General features: G+C 38.6%; 1 protein-coding gene across 4 annotated transcripts in view; it reads left to right on the top strand.

Moving 5' to 3' along the window:
* Window positions 1-24,314, top strand: part of CFAP20DC (CFAP20 domain containing) — a 274,294-nt gene that overhangs the window by 208,148 nt on the left and 41,832 nt on the right. For all 4 annotated transcript variants that reach the window (XM_089919511.1, XM_022572706.3, XM_089919510.1 and 1 more), the window contains 2 exons: window positions 5,372-5,575; window positions 15,019-15,080. In XM_089919511.1, the coding sequence (XP_089775637.1) occupies window positions 5,372-5,575; window positions 15,019-15,080 (266 nt within the window). The remainder of the gene's footprint in view (window positions 1-5,371; window positions 5,576-15,018; window positions 15,081-24,314) is intronic.

Raw genomic sequence — 24,314 nt, 5'->3', positions numbered from 1 at the left:
TTTCATTTGTAAGATTCAATATATCAGTCACTTCAATATAGTGTCCTACTGTGTGACTCTCACACCATTTATTTATCCATTCTACTGTTGATGGGCATTTGGGTAGTTTCCATTTGGGAGCTATTAAAATTATGCCTTTTGGTAGAATTCTATATTCTTTAACACGACTTGGGCCACTTCCACAAGGAAGTGGAACCATCTGGTCTTATAAGATTTAGGTTAAATTCTAGGTATTTTCATTCTTGTTACTTTGGAACAGTATTACAAATTTCATTTCTAAAACAGTATGTATAAGTAAATAATGCTTTCTATGAATATAAGCTCCATACTTCTAACTACCCCATGTTTTCCTGCCTGATGCTTAGAATATGCTTCTATATCACCCTTCCTGTCCTTCAAGGCCTGGCTTAAAGAACATCTCCTCCATGAAGCCTTGCCTGATCCTACAAGAAGTGACCTCTCTCTTTTCTGAAATGCCAGACTATTTGGTATATCTCCCTTTTCTCACGTTGCCTTCTGTTATAAGAGCCACTATCCCTTTTGTAGCAGTAGCACCTTTTGAGTCTTGGGGTAACTTAAAGGAATACAAAGAGCTGGAAATTGATTGTTAGAACTTTTATTAAGAGTTTTTACAACATGATGTCTCCTATGCCCTAGCTATCAGGCACTGTCACAATGCAAACCTGATTCAGAAAGAGTCTCGAAGATTTTTATAGGCTCCAGAATGAGAATAACGACCCAGTTTTCTCTCAGTTCTGTTACTCTCCCAACCATATAAAATAGAAGGAGGTTCGTCATCTCATCTTATTAACTGGTGTCCATGTCTCACTTTGCCTCTGTACCACCATTGTAAACTCAGCCTTGTGTCACCTACAGTTCAGTAGAATTGGGTCTTATCTGAGGCTCACAAAATTCTACAGGCAGATATTTGATCAATTAAGCTGTTCTGTCTCAAAATCTTTGAGAACACGGATTAGGTGAAGGCCATCAAGTTGAAAGATTATTTTTGTTTGTTGTGTTTTATCATTTTGCTGGAGTTATCAGTTTTCCTTTTAATCATAATCAAAGCTCTGTGTGATTATTAATACTATACCTCAGTATATGTTACCTTATTGTATACTCATTTCTTTAGAACTCTTAATTGCCCTCCTAGATGAAAGCAGGGGCCACATCATACTTGTCTTTGTAACTTCACTGTCTTAGGCTCCCAAAACTGTCTGAAAAAACATCAGTGAAAACAAATGGCTTGAATGCTTTATAAGGGAAGGACTTGCCTGGGAGTCTGAGCACAGCTGAATTATATAGCCTTGAGCCCATTATCTTGCTCCTGAAACAAATCTGATTGATATGTCTCCCCTCTTTCCTACAAGGATATTTTGAGACAAAATTGGGTTATACATAACAGTTTGAGCCTTTAAGAGATAGAATTACATAAAACACTTTGCCTCTCAGGAGTTGCATAATTTAGTTAGATGACATCTTGTTCTGGGTCTACTTTAATGTGAAGACTTTATTGCAAGCCTTCTTTTTTAAAAAAATTAATAAATGATTTAGCCTTTCTGGTGATTTTGAAATGGTTTAAGAGACTGCAAATCAAGAATGTATCAAGGGACTGTTAATTACCTCTCTCTGCCACCAGTTGCTCTATTCATGACCCTAGAGAAAGTTGCTTCTTTCTCTCTGCTCACTTTTGGCTGCCCCTTCCAGGGTGTTGTCAGAATACATTTTACTGTTGTATCAAATAAAATCATGGAAATATAGAGTTTTAAGCAAAGTTAGCACCACCAGTTTCTAGCACATAAAAAGGTCTCAGTAAGTATTTGTGGGATAAATTAAGGAATGATCAATCCATTTCCACTGCAGATTACTGCAATATTCCAGGCACATATTTACTTCCCCAACCTCTGCTTCAATACCTCTGGTGGTGGAGAGAGTTCACTCCCTATGAAGGCCACTCATTCCATTTGTCAACAAATTTAATTACTATCACATGCCACCTTAGACTTCTGTGAGGCTTTTTCTAATTCTACTGGGCAGTTGCATCTTAGTCATATCTCTTGTAGTATTGATCATGATACATTATAATACCCCAACTTATAATACCTGTTAGGTCTCCCTTTCTAGACTGAGCTCCATGAGGACAGAGATATGTCTCATTTTCCTTATACTCCCAGCTCCTAGCGTAGTACAGAATGGATGAAAGGGGCCAAAGAAAATGAGAGGAAAGAATAATAATAACAGGGAGCATATGTATTGATTGCCAACCCAGAGGTCTCCTAAGAGGGATGTACTCACCCCAGAAGAGGTGTATCAAAAAGAATCAGCTGAGCTTCACACTATTTACATTTATTTCTTTAAGTTCAACCATTTTCATTTCTATTTTTTGTGTGTGTATGTTTTATACCATACATACTATTTTAATATAGTTGTACATTTGTTTAATTTTATAAATAAACATATATTGGAAGGTACACACTCAAACACGTTCTGATAAAGGCACAAATCGTTAAGTTTGGAGGCACTTAGTATAGCTGTTTGTCAGGTACTATGCTAAGCATTTGATATACATTATTTTAGTCCACCAAAAATCCCATGAGGTATACACTATGGTTCCATTTTATAGATTAAGAAACTAAGGCACAGAGAGATTAGGTGATTTGCCCAATCACATACAGCTGGTAAATGATGAAACCAGGGCCTGGACTCAGATATGTGTGGCTTAACCACTGCAGCATTCTCTCTTGTTTTTCTATCTTAGCATCTAGGGTTGTACCCCAGGCACAGTATAGGCTTGTGGATTAAATAAACAAATCAGATGGCTGAATTAATCATACTAAGTACATATAAAAGCTTTATTCTTAAGAAAAATTTTGAAAATAAAATTTCCTTTTTCATTGTAAAAGCATGTATTGTCAGTGCAAGCCAAATAACATACCTATGTGACACGTTAGAATGTTTAGTTCCATTTCTTGACAGAAAAACTGAAGTGAAGGACAGCAAGTCACGTGTTTACTATTGATCCCAAAGTCAAATGGCTAGTCTTGTTTTCACATCTGATTACTGAACTACTTTTTTTTAATTGAGGTATAATTCATGTACCATAAAGTTCAGGAGTTTTTAGTATATTCACAACATTCTATAACCACCACCACAGTCTAATTTCAGAACATTTACATCACCCTAGAGAGAAACCCCATACCCATTAGAGATCACTCCCCATTCCCTCTTTCCCCAGTCCCTGGGCAATCACCTGTCTCTCTTCTATCTCTATATATTTGCCTTTTTTGTATATTTCACATAAATGAAATCATACAATCTATGACCTTTTGCTTCAGGCTGCTTTCACTTAGCATAATGTTTTCAAGGTTCATCCATGTTGTAGCATGTATCTTTATGGCCAATAATACTCCATTGTATGGATAAACTAAAATCCATTCATCAGTTGATGGACATTTGGTTGTTTGCACTTTGGGGCTGTTATGAACATTGCTGCTATGAACATTTGTGTGTAAGTTTTTGTATGCACATATATTGTCATTTCTTTTGCATATATCCCTACAAGTGAATCGTTGGGCCACATGGCCCACGTTTAACATTTTGAGGAACCACCAAACTGTTTTCCAAAGTGGCTGCACCATTTCATATTCACAGCCAGTGGTGTATGAGGATTACAGTCTCTCCACATCCTCTCCAGCACTTATTGCTGTCTATCTTTTGTATTATAACAATCCTAGTGGATGTGAATGGTACCTCATTGTCATGTTGATTTATTTTTTCTCATGACAGTGATGTTGAGCATCTTTTGTTTATTGCTCCCCTATGTCTTTGGAATTTAAATTATTTTTATTTTCTTCTTTTTTAAAGTGTTTTTCATTGGAATATAAACTTTGTTTTTCTTCTTGTGATATCTGTTTTGTCCCAAGAACTCTCAAAGCATATTAAATACTCATGAAATCTCTTATTAGAGATTGCATGACTTCTCAGGGTGCCAAGCTGCTGGAGCCATGAACTGTAAGAATTTGAGTTTCCACTGGCAACTTTCCAGGAAATCTCCACATCACATTATTAGATTGCAAGCTTTCATAACCCCCAAGTTATGATGATGATAATGCTTTATTAAAAAGCTTTTAATGTCATAGAAACACCAAGAATTTTTTTTCCAAATTATATTTTCTTAACTCTTTACATCCCTATGAGGCAGAAAAGAAGGCAATAGCCATCTCAAAGGGTCTTCCAAGAAAATAAGTGTAGAGATTTGAATATCTTAAAAATTCTAGTATGTCATGGAAAAAAGCTTATTGAGCATAATCACTGATTCTAGATGTACCAAAATATTTTGAGATTGTTTTCAAGTTATATGCCAGTCCTGGATGTAAATCACACTGCTCATTCATATGTGATGCTAACATTTCAGCAATGTTGAAGTTAATGTTAGCTACCAAATTTGGTTTAAGCCAGAGAGAAAGGAAAGGGCTTGAAAATTCCATATGCCAGTTTCTTCCCTGTACATTGAAATAATATTTATACTAGCCTCTAAAGATTTGTAGTAGTAGTCTTGACAGATTACACATTTAGTGAAGTCCGTGTGAGTGTAAGGGTTTATGGTAGCTCCAAGGTCTTTCTGGCTTTCAGACCTTACGTGTTCTTATCTTCAGTTCATATTTTATTTGATGGCTTTTAACAGCACTAATCATTCTCAATCTTACTGTAAGTTGAATTTATTTGCTCATAATGTTCACACTGATGAAAATGATCAATTCTCTTGTAAACTGGACTTTTTTATGGAAAGTTATTTTTCTTTTTTAGAAACTGCTTTAAATTTTTGTTTATTTAGTCAATCCTCAAATACTGGTTGGGCACCAGATGTGAGAAATACAGTAAGACAGTCATGGTGCTTGCCTTTGTAGCACTCATAGACTACCTGTGGACTCCAGAAGCAGTTACATAACTGCAATTGTGATAGCGCTAAAAATGAACACTCTAAGATTCGGTGAGAGCACATAATGTGGAGGAACTGATCCAGTTTGGGGTTGTCAGAAAAAGCTTTTCTGAGGAAGTGACACATAATTTGGGCCCTAAAGGATACCTAGGAATTAGCACACGGGGAACTAGCATGTACACAGGCACCAAGACAAACATGAGTTCGATGCTTTTGAGGACCTAAATGAAGTGTGACTGACACGTCAGGAGGAAAAGACAAGGCGAGTCAGCTGGCATAGGCATCATATAAAGGCATATTAAGGATCTGGGCCTCTGTCCATCGGGAGCCATTGAAGGGGTTAAGGCTTTAGAGTAGCATTTATTGGTAGCCCATAAAATTAAGAAAGGCCAAGTGACCCTTTGCTGTGTCACTTTCTTCTCTCTTGGTCAGGAATATGACTGGAGAAACTATCAACGCAGCCAGATGAGTGAATCCGAGTTGCAAATGCTAGCAAGCCTACAGCGGCAACAGAACGAAGAACTGGAGGATACTGGGGCTCCCCATGGCCTGAGCGCATCCCAGGTTGACAACTGTAATGTCAGCATAAGTACCAGCAGCGATGACACAACCACCTGGAACTCCTGCCTGCCACCTGTGAGTCCAGGGTTTTGCATCTTTGTTTACTGCCTTTGTCACAAAGCCCAGCCTTGCCTGGGAAAACTAGGGCCAAATGAGGACACTGCTATGAAATCTATTCTGAAATAGTGTTTTAAGTCTGGGGGCATTGTCTTGTCTTAAATCGTCTTATTTACCTTCAGATAAGGTATTTTCATTGTGTGGTGATATATAAAACCATACATTGAAAGAAAAAGAATAATTTTACTGTAGACTCTGGGTATCTCATTGTATCACCACCTCCTAGCACAAACTCTGGCACATAAAGCAGGCTCAACACTTGTTAAAGAAGTGTCTGTTAAATGAACAAACAGAAAGGAGGAGACTATAGATATATGAAGTACTGGTTCGTATATGGCAGCAGCAAAGAACCTTCTGTAGAAGTCACTGGATTTATGCTGACTCCTCCCTGTGCCTAAGGGCCATATGCTTCAGCAGCTTGTATTTTCCTATATGTTCATACAGTTAAAGCCCTTTCAAATATGACCCATCATTCTCTCTATAGACCAGCAGACTGCCTGAAGCAGGCCAAAGTCTTCCTGTTTTTCAGGTGAAGAAACTAAACTCTGGGCTCAAGCTTCCATACCTGGTCAGTGGTAGAGCCCAGAGCAAAGCCCAGTGTCTTGACTCAGTCCGTTCTCCTCTATGATCCTCCAGGATCGTATGGTTTAATTGGAAAGACAAAGCAGAAACATCCACGGAACAGTCCTGTGCAACGTAAGAAATGTCATGAGACAGAATAATAAAATCATTATTATAATAATGGTAATTAGAGCTACCATTTCTTTAAGCACTTAAAAACATTTTAAGATCTCCATAGGCCGAAGGAACATTTACTTATAATGCTACCTTCAACATCAGATCAAACATATTAAAATGCACTTTTCATCCAACAGTAAATATAACTTTTTTACCGGACAGTTTTTGAAAGGAAATATAAAATGATGCAACTTTGATTCATGCTTATATAAAATTACATAAAGGTTGAGTTTAAGTGTAGTTGATGGTGGATATGTTATGTTTTAAGTATTTAGTTAAATATCAATTTTTCAGTTTTCTTTTTCTATTTTAAAGTAAATTTTTTTTCCAGAGCTCCAACTTCTTTGTAGATGTTAGAAATCTCAGAGGCCCTGACACTGAGCCTTGTGTTTCTAACTTACTCCTTACTGCTATCCTATGTGGTAAGCTCTATCGAGTTCCCATTTCCAGATGAGAAAATTGAGGCTCTTGAGTAAAGTGACACAGAACTAGTTTGGCATGACTCTCAATTCTAAGCTTCCAAACACCATGATATGGTGACTTCTCGATCTGTGACTTAATTGTCAAATGAGTGCTACCAATATCTAGCAGAAGTTGAGATTTCTGCTTTGGAGAGAACTTACAGGTCTTCATGGAGGAGGAATTCAAATTGGTTCTAAGTAGATGTGGGGGGAAAAATGATATTAATTGTTCCTCAGGGTTCTTTTTTCCCACCTTGCCCACTTTCTAGGTTTCTCTTGCCTTACTTAGTTGTGCTTTCATTAAACTGAATGATCAAGCATACATAACACCTCAAGCAGCCTTGGTCCCAAAGAGTATCTACCCACCCAGCAAAAATACCCTGTGTGCTAGTTACTCAGAGTATTCTTATAGCCAGAGCTAAGAACATAAGAGTAAGTTGCAGATTTTTGCCAATGCAGTTTACAATGGAATAGAAATATTCCTTTCTTATAAAAAATATTTCTTAGCAGTCATTTAAACCAAAAGTAAGAAAGAGAACAGTGGCCTCCTGAACAAGGTCATTCTGTCATGAAGTAGCTCAGAGACCCAACATTACAAAGAGCAAGCTGAGAAATGATTATTTAAGACTGAAAAGGCTGAACTCTTGGTTGCCCTGGGTACCGTGTCCTCATCATTGTCGTGTTCTGGCAAGGACTGAAGTCCTCATGCATGACGACTACTTTGCTCTAAAAGTACACAGCCAAAAATAACCATTGGTAATGAACTTAATAACGCCTCTATTTGACCAAATGAGAAATTGAAACCAGTCTATTTTTTTAGACAGAGAAAATCATTGAAAAATCTACCTTTGGTATTCATAAGATATGTTTATTCTTACATCAAATTCAGTCTATTTCAATGTTGGAACTATCACCAAATGGAAAAGTGCATTCCTTAATGAACCCTGCATCTTGTTGCTCAAATAGAGTTTAAATAGAGCAATTTACAAGAGCCACTATGGTGTTTCTGGGAGCTCATGACTTTCTCTTTAGAAGTTGTACCAGGGCAGTGAAAAAGAAGAAATGAAAGAAGACATAACTTTATCACAGTGATATCCTGCTTTTCTTGTATCACAGTGATGGCATCATCCTCCATGCTGATCCTCCACACTGACACTTCAACAAGAAATTTGGAAGACATCTCCATTTCTCCCACTCCTTCATTTCCCATACCCATTTGGTCTCCAAATCCTGAGAATCCTCTCTCCTTTTTACATCTTGACCCTCCCTATCTAATACCATAGCCCTGGCATTTCATTTCTTATCCAACTTCCTTCAGCAGTTTCCTAATACTAAGGTACCTCCAGTCTAAGCACTGTAGCCTGATGGTCAGGAGCATCGACTCTGAAGTCAGATAGCCAAGGTTCAAATCCAAGCTGTGTAACCTTGTGAAGCACTTGGCGCTGTATCTGAGACATAATAAGCAATTAATAAATTAAGATTAGTTGTCATTATTATTCACACTAGTTATCTTTCTAAAGCCCTGATCTGATCTGATCTCTTCCCTGCATGAACTCTCCATAACTCTCCATTGCCTCTTTAGCCTGGCCTGCAGGGCCCCCCGTGATCTGAGACCTGCCCCCCTTCTAGGCACATCTCTCACTGCTCCCCACCTTTCACTCCATCCTTTAATCCCAGTTGTAATTCCCTAAGGGCACTCTGCACATATCCTTGTACCTGATTATCCCTTAAGACTTAGCTTCAAAGCCTTCTTTAACCCTTCTCCAGGCCTCATTGAGAGACACAGCTTCCTTTCTGCCACAAGAGCCAGGATTATCTCCATGCTAACTCTCACCACAACCTAGCTTATCTGTCCCACGTAACTTCACTCCACGTATTTTTTTTGATTGGTACAATATGCTATGGACTCCGAGTTCTGAAAGGAGCAGAACTAATTCTCTCCTTTAACAAGATAACCTCCTCTTTGTGCTTTTGTTTCTCCATCACCTTGAATAGGACTTGAAATGAATTTTTACTTCCCGCATAATCACTACCGATCCCCCACCCAACAAGACTGCTGCATACTCTAGCTACACTGCAGCTTGCCCATCACTGTCATTCCTTTTGTCCACATCATGTCAGTGATGCCATTGCCCATACCCTTTCCTCTGCCTGGAGACCCTCCATCCCTCTTCTCTACACTGAACACTCCTGTTTTCCAAGGCCCGACTCAGATGTCCCAGCTTCATGAAACCCTCCCTCCTGCATAGAATTGTTTTCTTCCTTCTCTGGTTCCCGTTATCTTCAGGCTCAGTGATAGCACTTACCACATCAGGTAACCATTATTAGCGATATCCCTCGGGCCTGGCTGTGATCCCCTTGAAGGCAGGACTGGCACAGAGCAGACACGGGACTGGCACAGGACTGGCAGCCAGCACAGAGCCTGGCATGAGGTCACGCTCAGTAGCAGCTGGTTGTTAGTCATTGGTTGAATAAATCAATGAATAATATTAAAAGATTCCTTTTTTACTCTAAAGTAAGGTCGTTTCATCAAAATTCCAAAATAAACATCAGCTGTGCTTTGCTTAAATAAGTCCTGAATGATGCTAGTAATATTTTACATTTAAGATTTGATAGATGGATATTAAATATACACACAAAGAAAAAATCTCCCTCTGGGCAGGACTTGGTGATCAGTAGTTCAGAAAGAAGATTTAGGCAGGTCACATTCAGTTTGGCGTCTTTACCTAATGACTTTAGAAACACTGCAGTCAAACCAGGAAGCCAACGCAGAGCAAAATGCAGTCTTTAGCAAAATCTATTGTGTTTACTGCAAGCTTTGGTTTCTCAGCTTTCCTCAGCATCTGTACAGTTCAGAGTAATATGTACTGTTTAAAAGGTGTTTAGATATAATAAATTAGTCATTTTAAAGTGTAATTAAATGTAACCATATTTCTCATAGCAAATTGGCTTTTGTAGGCATCTCTTGCTAAATAAATCAAGCCTACTGAGAAAACCATTGACCTTTGACAGACAGATTTTTCAAAGTTTCCAACTTAGAACCAAATTCAATTAAAACAATGCTTTACAACTTCTGTGGAAACCAGGCTACAAGTAATCAATTTTGGAGGGTTCTATTAGGAGTAGCCCTCGTGAGATTTATTCAAAAACTGGGCTCTAGGCAGCCTTAGGAAGAAAACTAGGAATTAGTTATAATGGATTCTTAAGTGAATTTTATTTTGGTGAAGGATTTTGACTGACAGCATAAAACTATGTCTTGAGGGGTGTGTGTGTGTATGTGTGGTGTGGTTTCTTGTTAGGACGAGGAATAGTTGTTAATAGAAACAGCTTCAAGTGATGACCAAAAGAATTTAGACTCTACATCAGCCAACCTGGGCTCAAATCGCAGCTCTGCCATTTGCTAGCACAATCACTTATAAAATGGGAATAATAAAGGCCCTTCATCATGTTGGCATGGTGGGAATTGAATGTGTACATGGAATGCGTGTGCCCAGTGCCTAAAAGAGTAGGCTCACGCTAAATGTAATATGCTGCTCCCCCAAAGATGTTCTCCTCAAAGGGCCACTTGAGTGGTCAGAAAAGATTTCTAGGATATTTTCCCTTTTTATCACCACTGAGGGCTGTAAGAATGAGCAGAGGTTCTGTTGTGCTTGTTTTGATGTGAGCTTAACCATTAGAATTCAGACTGACCCCTCAGAGCTTGACAAATAAACTCATTATTTCAATATTTCATTATTTCTCGGTCCCACCTCTAACCTAGATTCAAGAAAAGTATGTCTCATATGCATGCTACCCTGTCAGCAGATGCCTCAAAGCCATCATTCCTTCAAGTTAACAATTCCCATAACCTAATATCAAGCATGTAAGACTCCTCAGCTTGTTAAAAAAAAAAAATCCTCACATGTATCCATCAACATGGCACACTGCAGAGCATGATATCTGGAGAAAAACGAGGCAAAATGCACTTAATAGGATTACAAGCATATGGTGAGGTTCTCTAACAAGTTATTTACGGTCTTGATTAACCTTGCAACATTTTTGCCATTTTCATATATTTTACGTAACAACAGAAAAATATTGCCTTTACCTTTTAACATGGCAGGATTATCTTATCTCCTGTCCTTTAATTTAGCCTTCAGTTCTCTCCCTCACCCCAAAATTTCTAGCAGCTTGATTATGGAAAAGCAAAGCTTTTTGTGCTCCATGGCAGTTAATTTCACGTGAGTGAGTGTAGTTTTTCTGACACTAGTGCATAGCAACAGCGCCACCAAAAGGACAAGGTCCCAAGTTTCTAGGATCTGTTCCATTTTTTGGCTCATCAACATATCATGTTTTACACGATGATTGCTGGTTGCTATGTGTCCAATACGTAATACGTTGGCATTTCAGGCTCTTTATAGGTAATAGGTCTTAATTTGTTCTGGTCTGTAGATTCATTAACTTCTTAGCTCTCTTTGGGTATTAGTTTTCTTTTAATGGTCCTGAACTAAAAACGTAAGTAGTTGATTGTGCTAAGCTGCAGATAAATCAGATGAGCAGCTGTTCTTTATACCACCATAGAAATAATATACAAAAATTAATATCAGAGTCAGTGTAATTTCTGTGCTGTCAGGAGAAAATATTGAAATGTGCGAGTTGTTCTGTGTTTAGTGACTATGAAAGTCACCCCATGAAATAAACTTTTCTCATTCTTAGAGTATTGTCTATTATATCTTATGTTGTCCCAAATTTGGCAATGTGGCAAACTTATTTTCTTTAATTTTAAATATATAGTGACGTGTCATAAGAATGAAATCAAATTAATTTAATTTATGGCAAGGAGATAGTCTTATATATATCAAATAAATGTATTTCAGGACTACTTTTTCTTCCTGCCATTAACTGAACTGAGTTTGTCATACTTGTTATTCAGAAACTTAGGTATTCACCACTTTAGGTGAACCCCTGAGCTGGGTTAAGCACTACAGCTTACTGGTTCAGAGGGTAAACTACGGAATCAGACTGCCTGGGTTCAAATTCTGGCCCCACTATTTCCTGACTGACATGACCTTAGGTTAACACCCAGTGTCTGAATTTCCTCCTCTGTTAGATGGAGTTGTTAATCCTATCTATTTCATAAAATTGCTGTGAGGATCAAATGAGATAATACCTATCAAGGTTTTAACACAGAGTAAGTACTCAATAAATATCAGTTACTGCTATTATTATTGTTGTCATAGTTATTTGTAGGAGTTAGTTATTATTCCTTTGCTGCTTCTTATGGAACTCTCTAAATGCGGCTGAATTCCAAAATCAATTTTGTTTTTTTAACTTGTGCTTTCATGGAATGTTACCTACCTAGAATAGTAGAAATAGGTTTACTGCTGCACAGGTACAGAAATGTATCTATTCCATTCGTGGATGGGGACATCTGGCTTCAGAAGCCCATCTGTTCCCCCTACCTCCACCCCACCATGTTCAGTGAGCTTTTAGAAGCCATTAGGCACATTCCCATTTATTCTGATTTGGGCCTGGGAAAGCAAAATGACATCATTGAAGTGAAAGCTCTGCCCTTTGAAAGCATCACAGCAAAGTTATGGTAACTGAAATATCTTGAAGGAGCCTTTTAGCTGCATCATTGCCATATCCCTTCCTGTCCCTGAGTCTGATTATGAAATTAGGAGACATGTACAGAGAAAGGGAACTGGGATCACCCAGTTTTGTATTGTACCCACTTCAAAGCAAGACTTGCATCCTTCCCCAACAGAGTCATTAGCAATTAGGGTTTATAAGTCAGTTTACAGCAGTTACACGTATGAGTCAGAATGCTCTGCCATGATTTGCTATTATTCAATTTAAATTGGCTATTGAATAAAATATTTGGGGGTAAAAACTTGCTAATTAGTTTTCAGTAGTAAAAATTAAGGAATTGGATATTCAGAGTGAGTTCTACTACCCTACAATTATTTTTAACTGAATTTTTTCATTTACTTTTCTGTCTATTCATGTCAGCAGTCCTTACTACTTCAAAAAGTTTCCACTGATTATTTTTCTCTTTTCTAACACTTAAAAATCACTGTGAATGTGAATCTTTTATTTTAGTGTTCTTTTGTACTGCTTGTTTCATTGGATCTGTTTTATATAAACATGAGCAAACATGAAAGGGCCAGTCTATGTAGTCTATGTAAGAACTCGGTCACAAACCAAATAGGATTCTGTAACCATTTCTGTTCTCCAGAGACTGGAGTAAGTCTTTGGGAATAAGGGGGTTAGGGACAGGTATAAAATACAATTATCAGTATAAAATTAAGAAAATGGAAATTTGCCTGAATATCAGGACTGTGATGCATAGAGAGTTATTTAAATGCCTGTAAAAGTAAATAGGCAGAGATCCATTCACTAGAGGCCTGAGTACAGGTGAAATTGTGGACGAATACTAATGAATGTATTTAATCAGGAGTATTTCTGCACCACTGTGAGTTTGTCTGGAGAACCTAGTCCCCTTGCTTACTAATTCCTTTTTTGCTGTGAAATAATAAAGCCTAAATCATAGAACTAAATTTCACTTGCAAATTGCTGGAAGTCTTATTTCTCCAGTGAGATCAAGTATGTCTTATGACATGTTTTTCCTTCCACTGTTCTCCCAGCTGTTTTTTGTTATTACTGAAATGGTGATGCACTGATATTGGTTCAATTACCAAAGTATCTGAGTACATTCAAGTTCATGGGGCATCACAGATAGGCTAAGTGACTGTGATTATTAGACAGGGTGTTTGATTTAAATTAAAGGAACACTTCCAAGAGATTATTTATAGAGGAAGACAGTTTAAAGAATTCCCATCACCCATGTCATTAATATTTTAGGACCCATTAAAATAAGGAATATGTGGAAAATAAGGAATATGTGCCTTTTATGTACAGGCATCATTGCTACGCTGTTTTCTTCAGTTGGGGTCAGCACTATGGGTCCACATTATGGCTGAGAAAACCTTAACGCCAAACCCATTAGGTAAGGAAGTAACAGAAGCCCTCTAAATGCAATTCAAAAATGTGTACCAAATTCCAAATTGTAATAAAATGAAAATGTTAAAAATGATTTTCATATTAGAATTACATGGTTGTTAACCACATAAGAAAAATACTTTGAGGTGATATTCAAAAAGAGAATTTCTATCAGATATAATGAAATTTTCTCCCTTTATAGAACAAAGGAGAAACATCAAGTTCCATTGGAGGCAAGTGTTTAAAGCTTGCATGGAATGAAGCTGTTTACCTATGTTTTGAAAAAGGTAGTAACTTAAAGATTTCTTGCGGCGGGGGAAATTCAGATTTCATATTTTTGTCAGGTATTGGCATCACTTTTTTCAGTTCTCTGATTAATGCTTGAGGTTTTATTATACACTCAGGGAAAATGACCGCCTTGACCTAAGATTTACATGTGTAATTCCAATAATGAAAATAGAGGACTTCCCTAGTGGCACAGTGGTTAAGAATCCACCTGCCAATGCAGGGGACACCGGTTCGATCCCTGGCCCGGGAAGATCCCACATGCCACGGAGCAACTAAGCCTGTGTACCACAACTACCGAGCCTGCGCTCTAGAGCCCACGAGCTACAACTATGGAGCCTGCACACCACAACTACTGAAGCCCACGCACCTAGAGCCTGTGCTTCACAACAAGAGAAGCCACTGCAATGAGAAGCCTGTGCACCTCAACGAAGAGTAGCCCCCGCTCGCCGCAACTAGAGAAAGCCCGCACACAGCAATGAAGACTCAAAAAGAAAATAGAAGTTATCCTTGCAAACTTAGTAACATTGAGATATAAATATATATATTCTATATCTCCGGGTCTCCAGGTCATTGCTGATACTTGGTATATACAGCATTAGTTCCAGGAGATGTCTTGTTTTGTTTTGTTGTATCTGGAAATAGCAACCTTTGTTAACAGTATAAAAATTCCACAAGGAGGAGGATTCCACACATGAACTTTAATTACGCCATAGATGCTGTCTAATCCAGTGACTGATAACCTGTGTTTTCTTACATATACCACTTTGTTACTTGCTGGGTCTCCCAAACAGCCTTCGACTTTTTGTAAAATAAACCAGCCCCTTCTTACAGGTTGTTTCTCAGGAAAAAATTACAGTAATGAGAGTGCATGTGAAAGTACCTGTAAAGAGCATTATGCTGATTAGTGCCTCACAAATGTTTTGTCTTTTACAGCCTGTCAACCAGGGTCGTCACTATCAGAAAGAAATGAATCCACCTTCTCCTTCTAACCCCCGGTAAGAATCATTAATAAGCTAAATTTTTTTTAAGATTATTTAGGAATCGACTGTGCATTTTTCTTGGTTTCATGAAATTGTTTTCCAAACTTCCAAAAGGCTTCCAAAGTTCTTTTCTATAGATGTTTTAATTCAGCCTACTTTTCTTAATCAGACTATGGTGTCATGGTTAATAGTGTAACTAGGTTTAAATAGCACTTCTGCCTTTTACTAGCTGTGGAACTTTGAGAAAATCATTTAAGTCAAAGTAATTCAGGCATACTAATTACCTCGTAGTATTTTGGGGAGGATCCTATGGACTAATAATACATGAAAAATCCTTAGCACAGTTCCTGTCACATAGCAAGCTCTCTTTAAGTGTTCATTTATTCAGTATTATTCTATTTTCATAGGTGTTTCATCTTAATAGGTCTTTGAAGTTTAGTACATTTTAGGCATGAATTTTTTTTGTATCACCTGGTGCCTTTACATTCATCAAGATAGCTAATATGAGTTCAAGTGGCCATTCTCTTTTTTCATAATTTCAAAGTTCGTAATCTCAAAATTATTTTATTATTTCAAAAATGTCATTGACACTTGAGTCATTTGACAATATAGAAGAACCTTATTATATTAGGCTCATTAGAGATAAGTGAATCTGAATTCAAGTTTTGAACTATAGGTAGTATTATATGGCTTTCTAAAAATAGCTAAATAAGCTAGTTTATCAGTATAAGTCAATATCACTTTATTACTGTTTATTAAATACTAAGAATTTACTGAAAATCAGTCTATCTTGGGCTCCACCCACAGGATCTTAGTTATCATAAGATTATAATAACTAATTATCTAATTAGTTATTATAATAACTAATGCACCCCATTATCTAAATGCATCTCATTATCAAGCTCTCTCACCTGAGAGAGACAGGCAGAAGGAATTTGTTAAATAAGAATACAGGGCTGTATCGTGGAAGCCAAGGGCAGCCAGGCCTCAGGAGGGATCTGAAATGAGGAGCTAGAAAGCAGAGAGGCAGGCAGGCAGTATCCTCACTCCATCTCTGTTTGCTTCTTCCTATCTGCTCAGTTCTTCTAAGCACCAGCTTTCTTTACTTCTCAGTCACATATAGCTGTCTTGAGTTTACATATTACATTTCAAAATACATGCTGAGGCTGACAGTCTATGTCTGAATCCCAGTTCCTACTTTCCAGGAGAAAGAATGTGATTGGCCTAGCTTGGGCCAAGTATCCACTTCTGGTCCAATCAGCAATGAAGAGCCAACCAACCAAGCCATGTAAAATTAACATGGCTAGCAGGAAACCACATACATGGTTTACAGGACTTTTAATGGGGTCCAGAATATTCATGACATAGGTAGAGTTAGTGTTCTTTATTAGTAATCTCTTCTACGTGTGTCTGGTCTATATACTTGATCTGGTCATTCTTGCATGTTACCTAGTAGGGGGAATTGTCACTGTCATAATAAATGTGATAAGGAGTTGAAAACTGAGATTGTAATTTCAGTGTATATAAAAAGGTGTTTAAACATTCTTCAAAATAGTTATCTCTTGATATGCGTATATGTCTCTTGCAATCTTGCAGCTCATCTAGATTTGACCAATAAACTCTTTATCTATATATGAATAAGCTTTCAAGGTAATTGGAAATCCAACTTTGGTCCAAATTATAACAGTCACGACTTGTAAGCTGAGTAAATGAGAGTGATGGAAAGTGATGTTAGAAAGTGGAGCATTTTGTTTCAATAAAAGGAAAATGGGGACCTAATTTTCATGCTACTTCTGCTACTAACCCAGTGTATGATCTCAGACCAGCCTCTCAAACTGTTCAGACCTAATAATAAGAACACCCTCATGTGTAAAGGAAACGATTTCAGTTACAACAAGCTCTCTAAGGTCACTTACAGATTTATGATTTTGTGACTTTGATGAGACTCATTATAGACTTTCCATATGAAAACCAGTTCCACTATTAAAGGGAACACTGCCCTATATAGGAAACATACCTCATATTATTGGATTAATTAATTAATGTTTAGATGTGGTAGTATTTGATTTTAAACCTCTTTTAAAATTTGATTCCCAAAGATAGAATATAAGAAAATTCACCAAACAGACAGCATATTTTATTTAACCAATTAAATGTTCATTCATTTATGAAATATTAATCTACATTTTCACATAAAATTAAAAGCCAGATTTCAAAGCAAAAAGTAAAATGCTGCCAGCACCATTTTCCAGCAGGTTATCCACCAGTTTCCTAGAAAATTATTATGTGGCTGTTCAGAAAATCTACAGATTACATGGCTTAGCTCTTGGCTCATAAATCCAGTAGCTTGGAGAATTGGCAGAAAGGCATTATTGGACCATAAATAAAGAAGATGATAAAATTATGAGGTCAGCATAGATCATCATATAAAAATGGGATAAACTGAATCATGCAATACATGTGATTTAATTTAAAATTGACAGCTATGATTCTTCTTAAGGTTTGTATTGTATTTCTTATAATTAGTATCCCATGCTTTAGACCCTACAATACAGAACTTTAAAATTAAGCTTTGAAGTTAAAAGATACTAATAATGCCTATTGAAAAAATAAGAAATGAAAAGGTAAGTCTCTATGTCTACCCCCTTGGATAAACAAGCATCTCGCCTGAAACTTGTTGGAAGTTTGGTGTGCAGAAGCTCTGAACAACACATGAGAAGCAGGAAGGCTCTAGATTTCCTGAATTAAGTGTTGTTGTGATCAAAATAATGCAAACATGACGGGGATCGGGGACATGTGTGTGCAGGTCCTCCAAGAGGAGAGTATGATGGTGCCCTTTGGGAGGTGAAATGGCCACGTTAGCTTCAGTGAAATATCTGCAACTACTCCAGAGACCTAAGAACCTAAGATTTGTAAATTATATGGACTCATACCCACATATGTACATATTTAGAGAGTCAACTTTCAGTTAGCTTTATTAATATAACAGAATAACCAATATCCCCAAGCTTTATTAATATAACAGAATAACCAATATGCCCAGTCTTTTATTTACATTTTATTCTGGAAAGATTTTTATTTCTGTACCATAATTACCTTCTTAGTTTTATATATTGATGAGTAAAGTTAAAGATAGTATGCAGTCCACGAAGCAGACAAATTTGTGTTTTGAAAAGTTATCTCTAGGGTAAAAATGGCTAAAACTCTGCATATATTCATATAGTGGTTTCCTTAGAGTAAAAGAGTTCACTTGCACTCATAGGGCAATGCTTGATATTGGATGGAGGGTGGCATACAATGTTAGTCATTTCCTGAGAAGTTTGCAATCTGGGGATTGAAATACACATGGTTCACCAAATCATATTCCCTTGTGTGTCTAGATTTGCAACAAAGCCATTTCCCCTTGCTTTGGTAGGCATGGGGGACGGGGGTGATATTTCCCACTCTTTTTGCCTAACATTCTGATGGACACTTAGCATCTCAGTTGCTGGGGCCCTTGCTTCCATTGTTCACCCACACTGCATCGTGGGGCACTGACAGCTTGTATGACAATGTGCAGAAATGGCTAACATAATCTAATACAATTTAAAGGAGTGTTGGGAGGAGGAAACAATTTCACAGTTCATTCATGTTGAGAAATGTTTCCTAGCATGTAAACTTACATGCTGCCAAACTGAGCAAAATGGATGCTGTTCACAGTCTTCAGTCATTTATTTTAAAATGCCGTCTATTGGTTTGCGGGGTTTAGAGCTGCCCCTTAGGCACATCTACGTATGTGTTCATGTAGATTCTTCAGAACAGCTCAAGATATTTTTGCTCAGGAACGGGTTTTATAAAGTAAGCTGTGATTACATTCTGGTTGTCTGTTCACGTGGATGGAGTCGGTAACCAGTCTTGCGTTTCAAATGATGATTACGCTTGCTATTTTTATAACTCATTGGTAAACTAAGGGGGGAGGAGGGAAGGTAGTCAAAGGCTCTGTAAGGTTCCAAATGGAAATAACAATATAGAAAATGGAAGTTTATGGAAATAAACGATATAGAAAATAATTCTAGACTGACCAAACAGTCATGAACGGCATGGTTTTCTTTCTAACCTGTTTGCTTTATGATTTAACATTTATCCATAATTTTTTAAAATGTCCTTGCAGATTGTGTTAGGGCTTGAATCCTTTGCAGCCTTGCCATGTGTTTGTGCGATATGAACATACTTACAACTATCATTATCCGATAAATCCCTGTAGACTTTGACAGAGGATTAATAATCACTGACCTCGATTCACACTGGCTCAGCCGGCCTGACCGAGGCGAGCTGGCCTGTCACTGTAACCTACAGGCACTGCTCTGGACTGATCACGGTGGCTTCATTTATCTTTTCTCTCCAACAGTCAGGAGATGAGCTTCTCTTCTATTGCTTAAGGTTTTTTTCCCCCACCAACACAAGAGAGAGAAAATGTATAAACAAAATTAAATATAGAACTTGTATGTCATTTTCCTCTTCAAATGATTAAGTTTGGATGATTTTAAAACAAGTCACATTTTTAACAAATATTCCTCCTTAGACCAAAGCACAACAGAGGTTTTCCTGATTAACTGTGCACACAGTTTCTCTAAATGTAGTGTTGTTGTTTTCTACTACCTATATTTTGGCATTAAATCTTAATGATTTGTTTGTAAAACCAAAGGCATCAGTTTTTACTTTCATCATTTCTATTGTTAGGTTTACCGAGGAAAAGCTATCCATATTGGTGCCTCTCATTTCATAATCCCCTTCCCACAAATTCACACCTGCTCATTGTAGGGGAGTGACTTTCCATACTCAGATTCCTCAGGTCTGATTTAAGATCCTTGACTGAGGACCTGTCATGCTGTTTTCCAGGTTCCCTGGGGACAGAATGGTATCTCTCCTCCCTGTGATGCTCAGCACAGCCTGGCTTGGGTAGGGGCTCCATCAGAATGTGAGCTGAGGGAGGGAGCAGGGAGGTATGCCCACATACCATGGAGAAATGAAAATCTTCATCCTAAATATTAACCAGTTAAGTTTCAAATATTTTCCTACATCCTTGCAAGAGTTTCCCCCTTCCTTTTCTGAAAATGGAAGGACAATGGTATTGCTTTATCCACTACCAGGATAAAATTGTGTTTTGTGAAAGGCCCTTGTTTGGACAGAGTTTAAATCTGATTTTCATGTATGTTCCACTCCCTGCCAACCCAGAGATCCATAGACACTGGTAACCATTAGAATGGCCCTAATCTTTAATACATAATATAATATGTATTATTTATACAATCTCTTTAATAATAGCTTCCAATACCTTCTATATTCTAATGACTCTCAAAATTATATGTCCAATCCTGACCCTCCTCTGAATTCCAGACTCATCTCTCCAAGCTGCCAATTTGACAGATATCTAATCCACTTGGATCTCTAATGTATACCTCAAATCCATTGCCAAACATAACTTGGTTTTCTCTCCCTCTACACACATCTGTTCTTTCTTCAGTTTTCTCCATCTCAAAAATGCCACCGTCATCGCCCTTTTACTCAAGTCAGAAACCAAGAGCATTCCCTGGTTTCTCTCTCTAACCCACCCATGTCCAGCCTCAGAAAGTCGTACTGGTACACCCTCCAACCATAGTATATGCCAAGTCCAGCCAGTGCTGTCTCTTTACTACTACAATCCTAGCCATGTTGCCATCATCCCTCACCTGAACAAATACCATAGCTTTCCACCTGCTTTCTCTGCTCCTTTGGCCCCTACAGTCTATTCTCCACTCAGCAACCAGAGTGGTATTGATACATCTAAACGGGCCTGAAGTGTCCCCCCGTGTAAAACTTCCCAAAGGTTTCCCTCTGCTCTTAGGGTCAAGTCGTGCTCCTTATCCTGAATGCCCACCACTCAGACCGTGTTCTGTACCATTGTGCACCTTGCTCACTATGGATCAAATACCACCGTCCTGCCTCATTTTCTCAAATACTCCAGGCTTGGTTTCACCATAAGAGCTTTGCATGAGATGGCCCCTCCGCCTGGCATTCCCTACCCTAGAAAGGACATAGCAGCCTCTTCCTGTCTTTCAGGTCTCCATCTAAATGTCATCTCCTCAGAGAGCCCCTTTCTTAGCATCCAACCTGAAGTAGCCCCAGGCAGCCTCATTACATTATCTTTTTCGTTTTTACCATAGTACATTTCACTACCTGATATTTACTTGCTTGTTTCTTGTTGTCTACACACACACACACACACACACACACACACACACCTCCAGAATATGCCACACACACCTCCAGAATATGCTAGAATGTAAACTGCATGAACATAGGGCCTTTATCTCTCTTGCTCACTATATCCCTAGCTCCTCAAACAGTGCCAGGCACAAAGGAGACACTCAAGAAATGTGTGCTGAATTCATTAAATCTCACCTCACAAAAATGACTTTCCCTCATCTCTCTACACTAGCTGCATCGTTGCGTACTTAACTGTTAGCTGGAACCCAGGAGCACCTGTATACTTTTCTCCCTTGAGGGTGTCTGGAACCTGGCCCTGTTCCCACTTGTAATAAATGAAATCTCTCTCATGAATTTGTTTTAAATGATCCCTTAGAAGATATGCACAATCTGAAGTGTCTGGCAAGTGTATCATTTTAAAACTTTAAATAGAGACTTTTGTATTGAATTTGAGTATTTTCTCTGTATTCTTACTGGAAGTTGCTTATCCGTATTTGCCTATTCATGCCCATTTCATGGAGTGAGGGTGCCAACGGCTAGAAATCTGCTTGGGTTGGCACTGCTGTCGAATGTGTACTTAACCCTCACCAATTAACAGAATCTGGATAGGCAAATGGAAATGAAGAAAAAAAGTATATATGTATATACAGAGAGAGAAAGAGAGAGGACGAATCTGAGCCTATGGTGCAGGTACCCTCTTGACCCAAGTGACTCCCTGCCCTTCATGCTTCTGGAGGGGTCCTCAGTTCACTGGTCTAAACTTCACAATAGACTTTAAAAACACCTGTATAAAGAGACTCAGCTGGGCCCCTTTCCTCCCCAGTCTACAGCAAAGGCCAGGCTTTAGCCTCTCTAGCCCTGCCCCAGTGAAAACCCGAGCTAAAGTCATCCTTGGTAGCAAATGGAATCCCTGGGGAATCATCCTGCTTCTCACCTCTGACCACTCTGAACCTAGGACCCCGCCCTACACAACTTTAGGACCACCACTTCTCCTTGGGTTTCAGAGGACCCAGCAATTACCAACAGGGCCAGACAGCTGGCAGTCCCTGCCCCATCCCTTCTCTTTCCTCCTCTGCTCTTGGCACTTGGCCTGCCCAGCCCATTTTCAGTCCCGGTTTGATCATTTATTCTACCAGAGCCCATTAGCTCAAGAGTGCGTACCTGCTCAAATCACCCTGCCCCAGGCCCTAAGTACTTGTCACCCCAGAGAACTGGGTACCACCCCTACCCACTGGACCACTATTTCTTTGTATTCACTCTCTCCACTTGTTCATTCTGGCCCTGCCTGCCTGGGCACCTGCCAGTCCCCTCTGCAGCTTCTCAGTTGACTTGCCTGCGTGCTCTCTGACCAGGTCTGTCAGGCCACTGGGGCTTAGCTCTTCAACTCAAGTCTCCTAATTTTCCAGCTGTACTCCATGAGAGAGGCTTCTGCCATTAGGGCTGAGGGTACACTCATCAATATTTTAGGTATTGTTATGTTTTCCAAAATTACAAATTCACAAAACCCATTTGCACAAGAGTTTCAGAGCAACAGATTGCATCTTCTCCTCCCACCTCCCCAAAGCTTCTACGTCCGAAATGATGGGTCCCTGAAGAATCTTAGCAAAATGTGGGGCTCCTGCGATTACCCAGGCCTCCCCATTCACTGTTATCCATCCATATGATGAACTCAGATTATCTTTGGCCCAGGGTCCAGTGTAAAGAAGGTAACATTCCAACTTTTTGCAGTTTCAGCTTTTAATTAAAAGATTCAGCTTCCTCTTCTAGAGTAATGAGCACCTTTTAAAAAAAAATCGAAGTACTAATTCTAGTTTCTAACATTCACCTCTATTCTGTCTGAGGGGAAGGAGAGAGGAATGCAGGCTGAGGTCCAGGATAATGACGTGAACCTAAGATATGGAAGACCATGATTATGGTTACATGGCCACAGCCAGTCACATCCGTAGACTCACTGCCTCACCATTCACTTTGTAACCTAACGCAGAATAGCTTCCCTGGTTGTTTAAACACGAAATGACTGAGAGTGTGTTGCAGTTCACACCTTCAGTAACATTCAGTGAGTATTTTGAAGCACCTACTATGTGCAGAGCACCGTGGAGAGATGACTTTAACATTCCCCCTGAGAGCTTGCAGTCTCCCAGCACAGGCAGTCCACACCCTGCATATCAACAAGGCTGTGTGTGAATGCTTTAAGAAAGGTGCCTCGGGGTGTGGGAGCATGGACCAAGCCTGGCACACAGAAATCACAGCCTTTTCCAAACCCGGTACCCACTCACAACTCTGCTTTTGTTGGCAGTTGGTTCTACTTCTTCCCTATAATTCTTTTGTTTCTCTTGTTAATGAAAAACATTACATTTTGAAATTGATTGAAGTTAGAACACATAATTTTTCGCTCTAGCGATATATTATGTTTACCAGAGTTTACAGCTTCATATTTTGCTGTTCATTACCTCATAAAAATCCACTCGGTATAATAAATATCATACAAGTCAAACGTCCAGCCTAATTTTAAAATTTCTTGAAGGAGAAAAGGCAAACAACTTTTAGCTCATTTGATTGGATTAACACTAACATTGTTCTATTGACTCTTTCTTGTCCATTGATTTTTAAAAGCCTTTAGCTCCCTTGCCATTCGGTAAAGACAAATCAGATGCACTTTGGTGCTTAGGACAAGAAGATGCTGTTGGGTATTGGGTGTATGCATGGAAGAAAATTATATATGTGCTGAAACAAGACTGGTTAGAAGGCAGTTTCTCATATTTCGCGGTAAACGACTTGTGTGCTTTTGACTTTTGAGGCAATAGTGTCCTTTGTTTTATTATGTGAAAGCTTGGATTAGTAACAAGTGAAGCTAAATGGTGACTTGTAGATAATGAACTTTATGGCTTAAGATGAAAGGAAACTAGCTAGAATTTTACATATTCTCATGTTTTTCAGTTCTTAATTCTCTTTATTTGCAGAACTTATAGACTAGTAAGCAACTGAATTAAAGCAAGAAATGAGGGGAGGGTAAAATATCTTCTG

Source organism: Delphinapterus leucas, chromosome 10 (assembly GCF_059928025.1).
Source record: "Delphinapterus leucas isolate spDelLeu-1000000601 "Yukka" chromosome 10, BTC_Dleu_Yukka2, whole genome shotgun sequence".
Classification (NCBI taxonomy): Eukaryota; Metazoa; Chordata; class Mammalia; order Artiodactyla; family Monodontidae; genus Delphinapterus; species Delphinapterus leucas.
The sequence above is the reverse complement of the archived record's forward strand: the minus strand, read 5'-3'. Positions and strand labels throughout refer to the sequence as shown.